General features: G+C 48.1%; 1 protein-coding gene across 1 annotated transcript in view; it reads left to right on the forward strand.

Annotated features, from left to right (window-relative positions):
* Positions 1-3,017: 3,017 nt before the first annotated feature.
* The window catches only part of COL23A1 (collagen type XXIII alpha 1 chain), a 205,498-nt gene continuing 202,861 nt past the window's right edge, over positions 3,018-5,654 (forward strand). Inside the window, exon 1 of the mRNA XM_019473849.1 lies at positions 3,018-3,174. Within this exon, the coding sequence (XP_019329394.1) occupies positions 3,018-3,174 (157 nt within the window). The remainder of the gene's footprint in view (positions 3,175-5,654) is intronic.

Consider the following 5,654-nt stretch of genomic DNA (forward strand, 5'->3'; position numbering starts at 1 on the left):
CGCTGGGGAGCGGAGCTGGTTCAGCTGTGCGTGGGGCGGGATGCGAGGGGGGATGGAGGCTGCACGGGGGGGGACGGGGAGAACAATTCCTCCTGCCGCGTGTTACTGCTGGAGTTACGGTGAGGGTACTGCTGGCACCGCCGCAGCGCGTCCATTCTCCTGGAAACTTGGTTGCATTGATGTGCCTTGATAAAAGGGAAATGTTAAAAAATATTTTTGTGAAAACCCTGAATACCAGAACAGAGGGGTGCCTGCGAGGCGTAATCACAAAATCTAGTTAACGTCTTTTCTCCAGGCAGGAATTAGCCTGCCAGTCGTGGCAGTGGTTCTGTTCCAATTATTCCAATAAATGTGCTTAGCAATGGGAATGGTTTCTGTGGCACTGCCTAAGATCATGTGCAACCTCTTGCTGAGATTTAGTTATGTGTGGAAAGCTTGTTCTGTACTGGGAATGCTCAGATGGAGATTGTACAGGGGAAAATAAAGCAAAACCACATAATTGGGTTTCTAATGCAAGAGTGAGCTTGTTGAAACATTTAGTATGACCAAACTTTTGTCAGTACTGAAAGCAAATTTTGAAATGAGTAACAGATTCAAGGAATGCGTGGTAGTGATTGTGCTATCTATTAATAGTCATTTTAAAAGAACTTATTCATTTATGTTAAAGTTTCAGAAAGTGTCCCTTTCTTGACCAAACGCCTCTCCATTACGTAAGGCCTCTCGCTCGTCGGGCAACTTCTGCCCTTTCTGTGCTTGAGAGTTTCTGGAGAGCGAGAGAGTATTTCCATCATCATGAACATCAGCTGATGCCTGGGGTCAGTTTTTCTGTGAAATTCTGTGTTGGTCCTCCTTTGAAGTTTACCACGATATTTCAGAAGTGAAACCAAAGCTCCGTACGCTCCCTGTGCGTGACACGGCACACTTTGTTCTCTGTCGCTACCCAAAAAGCATTACTCCGTGTACCAGTCTGGGGGTTTGCTGGCATAATTTATGGCAGAGCTGCATATAAAGAGCAGCAAATACAACACCAACATGCTGGCTCTGTTCCTTTTAGTGTTGTTTAAATGTCTGGCAAGTAAAAGAGGATAGGAAATAATAAAGGAAGGGTGAGTGTGTGGTTAAGGCAATGAAAGCGGATTTGGACAACTAGGATTTAGTTTCTGGCCCTGTGACAGGCATCTGTCTAACTTTGGAGAAATTGCTGATTTTTAATGTGGCAGGACCTTGCCCTTCCCTTGGCTGTTCCTTTAGCGGGACGTGCTGCAGGGTCCTGCTTTGATGCCCTCCGAAACATTTCCAACAGCGTGGTCCGAACGTGGCGGCATCTCCACTTGCTCTACGTCAAAAGCCCCAATTCGAAGCGCGTAGTTTGCATGCTGAAGGGAAAATGTTAACGGGAAGATTATAGAAGCATCCAGTTGTTGTAAACAAAGCTGGGCCCTTTTGTTCACAAAGGATTTATTGTCCGTGGCAGGCAGAGAGTGTCCAGATTAATCAGTTTCATGACAAGAACAATTCAGTGGGAGAACAGAGAACTCGCTCCAGGATTCAGGACCGGAGCAGATCTCCTCTGCTGTTCCCAGTGATGCCTGCTGAACTGAAAGGATGGAAGAGCTTATTTTCGTTTCCTCAAGGATCTTCATCATCCAAATTACTTTAAGCATAAAAATTGAGTGACTCCGTAATATTTAGAGTGCAAGTGGCTGTCAGAAAAGTCTCTTTAGATACTTTCTTGCCACTTTTTCTCAAGGAAAGCGTATGTACTGTAGAAGGCAGCTGGATCATTCTGCTATTTACACTTCCCTTAGGACAACTTCTCTGTCAGGTGCTATGAAACTGTGTTGATGCTTTCAGGACCTCTTAGCATCACATCCGCGCAGCTAGAAAGGAATGCATAGGATTGCAACAACAGACAAAACTACTTGATCCCTGGAATAAAAGGAAAAGAACCTAATTCACAGGTAGCCCAATTCCTGAATAGTCCACAGAGTTTGAATATTTGAACATAGACTGGGTCATCAGCTGTGTAAAATTCAAGTCTGAACACCCTGAATTCAATAAGCACTTTGAATTTTCTCTCTTTGAAATGTGGGGACTCCGGTTATCAGATTATTGGTTTCTCTCTTAGTAAATACTTTAGGTGAGACAGGGCATTCCTGGAGGACTGAAAGAGCAACGATTGCGGGTGAAGGTGAGATGTTCCCACCCGTGCTGGGCTGCCCCAGCCACGAAGCGCTATGCCTGAGCTAATATAACTTACCTGTCATCAGGGCTTATTACTTGGGCTTGGCAGTGTCCTAAATGCAGGCACGAACATTTTGGTTGGCTTAGAGAGCAGGCAGAGCGCGCTCACATCTGTCTGCAATATGCCACGTAGACATTGCATTAGTTTTGTGAATTTTTACGTGTTCTAGTAGTCCCACTGATGAGTTTTTCACCTTGGAGATGGCAACACTGGGCTTTTGGTGGAGCTGGGGGTGGGTGAGCACCCCGGTCTTGCTGGCAGTGCCCACCCCACTGTCCTTCATCTCCTCATCCCTCTCCTAAAGAACCTGTAATACTTCACATAGCATGAATTTTAAGTACAAAATCAGCCAAATCAGGTCACATCTGTTATGCAAATATCACCCTGCCTTGTAACCTCCAGGCTTCGCCGTGGGTTGCAGCGGGGCTTTCCCCGGGGCGTTTGCCTCGCTGTCGGGGCCGGCCGTGGCGGAGCAGAGGGGCTCGCTCCCCCAGCCCTACTCCTGCCGCCAAACATGCTGAGACGATGCTGACATCTGAACATGGCACTTGTAATAGCTGCTCAGGATGAATCCAGCCCGCGGTGCTTGGCACCAAGTGACTTTTGGGACATGCAGAAGGAGCCTTTGCCTGCCCCGTGCGAGGGTTGCAGACCGGCCGCTTGCTAAGAAACATTTAATATTTTGTGTGCTACTATGGCACGAGGTATTATCCAAAGAGGCTGAACACAACAGGGTGAAACTATTACCTCTCACTGGAAGGAAGGGTGCTGGATGGTTTGGCTGCTGGCGTGCACGCGCAGTCTGCATTTAGATAGAATATATTCTCTAAATGGCTATTTTTATTCCTCCTCCAAACAGAAACTGGGTGAAGGACTAGCAAAGCTGCGGACGGCGAGAGAGGCTCCGTCAGACTGCATGTGCCCCCCAGGTAGGTGCAAACGTACCGGCACGGCCAACGCCAGACTGCCCGGGAGCCGCCTGCTCGCTGGACTGACGCCACCGAGCTCCTCCTCTCCTATTTTATATACTCCTCCGTATCAAGGAAAACGTGCTAAGAAGTGGTTGTTTCCAAGCTGAAGCACTCTCTTGTGCTTGAGACTGTTACTTCTTCCACTGCCTTGCTTTGGCCTGTTTACAGATAAAGGAGTTTGAGGTTTGGACAAAAGCGATGTTTGGCTATAAGAATAAAAGAGCAAATAGCTGTACTCGGTTGTGAGCCCTGGGTGTTGGGCCAAAACAATTTAGAAGTAGTAACAGAATCACTGGGGCTTAATGCAAGTGTGATAATTAAAAGCTGCAGCCTCTCTGCCTTTTAGGAGGGTAGTGACTTCTCCAGCGCTGCCTTGCTGTATGAAAGCTGTCGCTGATTGTTTAAATTTCCTCCCAGAGTTTAATGAACTTCTTAAACTGTCAAAACTTCCTGTTCTGCTGTGGAAGTGCATGCTCCTTGGAAACAATAAACAGCTTAGATTAGTTTGTAAAGGAATCTCATTTATAGAAATGCTCCGTTAAGTGCTCTGCTGTCGTACTGAACGGGCATGAATGACTTTGGGCTGAGGCACTTCAAGCCTTTTCTTTTTTTTCTTTTCACAGAAGTAGCAAAAGATGGGTGAAAGATGTGCCGTGCTTTGATGGGGGAGAATGCATAGGCGCGTTACAAAGCCTTGCAAGCAGCAGATAGTTCAATTCTGGTTTTAAAGAAGAAAAACCCAAACCTTAAACGCTACATGTAGGTGCAAAATAGGCAAGTGGGCAGTCCCAGATTTTCCTGCCGTCCTGGAGATGAATCCTCCCAGAACACACAGCGTTAGTCCATACTCACAGGACAAAAAAGATGGACTTTTTCTCCATAAGATTATGTGTAATAACCTCGGAAATATTTCAGTAACGATGCTCTTAAATGTGCTGCTGCAGTTGTCCTCGCTGGTTTTCTAGTGGAAGGCTCCTGTAGGCATTCTGTACGCCTCGCTGCCTTATAACCAAACCCCGTCATGCTTATTTTCAGCTCTTCGGACACTGGTGGTCAAATTAGTTTTCTCCCTTCTGATGTGCAGACCCAACCAAGTCTGTCAGCCTCACGGGGCTCTGCGGGTTGCGTCTTGCTCCGGTCTGTGCAACCAGGGCACTACTGGTGCGCTTAAGTGGTCAAGAGGCTTTTCCTTTGCTCTGCAGAAAGCAATTGGGATTGAAGAGGCTCCTTTGTGGCCAGGAAAGTCCCAATTCTGTTCCGGGTCACTGGGTTTGCCGGTTGCTGTGTTTGAGAGGTGGGGGGAAGAGAGGAGGGGGAAGGTTTTCCCATGTGCTGCTGAAATACTCGTTACAGTCATTAGTAACGAATGTCGAAGTAATTTGTGAGCCAAAGGAAGGAGAATTGCTTTCCTGGTGGGTAGGAAATGTCGTGGTGTCGGTGGCTGCTCCTGGCTGCCACCTTTCGGGAGTCCAGCGCTGTGCTAAGGCGAAGATGCTCTGCTGAGCTGTCGTGAAGCCTTTCAGCTATTTTTGAGCAAATCAAAGGCATCTTTACATGTGTTTCTTTTTTTCCTCTTTCTCCTGAAGAAGGCTGAAATTGCCTTCTGGTCTGTAGTTAAAGAGCTTGGTCTGGAAACGTCCCTCGTGGCCCTTGCCGACATTTGCTGCAGAGCTGCGCCAGGTTGCAAACTAACAGCTAAGGCTCAATTCGCCACCGTGCACCAAAAAAGCGTCCCCTGGGGAAGAGAAAATCCCCTCCATGGAGGGGATGGGGAGATCCTGCCAGCCCTGCCCACAGGCAGGGGGAGGTGGGGAGCATGGCCGGCGTCAGCAGCCCTAGCTGCAGCCCCGCTCCTGCTTCCCGGGGGGCAGCTGGAAGCTGGTGGGTATCCTAAACGCCTGGGCTGGGGGGGCTTTCCTCCTCCAGAAACCCCACTAAGCTTAAGAAGACTTCTTTCTTATCACCGGACTTAAAGCAAGCCCACCAAAGAGCTGTGGATGGTGGTGCTGTCTGCATCGTCGTGCCGGTGTGGTCCCTCCCTTGGTGTCTCTCTGGGAAGAGGGGGACTCGCCGCCCCGCAGACCTGTGAGCAGCGGCGGGAGCAAACTGCGCTCAGAGCCCTGCGAGCTGGGCTTGTTTTAAACAAGAGCTATGTGCCCTTGAAGTGAGTCGGTTTGGGGTTTTGTTGGGGTTTGGGGGGGTGGGGTGGTGTTTTTTGGGGATCACTTGGATGAAAACAACTTGCTATGTGTTAAAAGCAGTTTGGGACAAGGTGACTATGATCCATTTAAAAGTTAAATAAGGCTTAAGTTATTTCAACTACAGCGAAGCCCTAAATTAGCGCTTGTAAAAAAAACCCCAACCAAACAAAACAAACCCCAACCAAAACAAAACAAAACACCCCCCCCAAATACATCACCCCAAAAATCCAAAAACCC

This window comes from Aptenodytes forsteri, unplaced genomic scaffold, assembly GCF_000699145.1.
Source record: "Aptenodytes forsteri isolate BGI_AS27 unplaced genomic scaffold, ASM69914v1 Scaffold54, whole genome shotgun sequence".
In the NCBI taxonomy this organism is placed as follows: Eukaryota; Metazoa; Chordata; class Aves; order Sphenisciformes; family Spheniscidae; genus Aptenodytes; species Aptenodytes forsteri.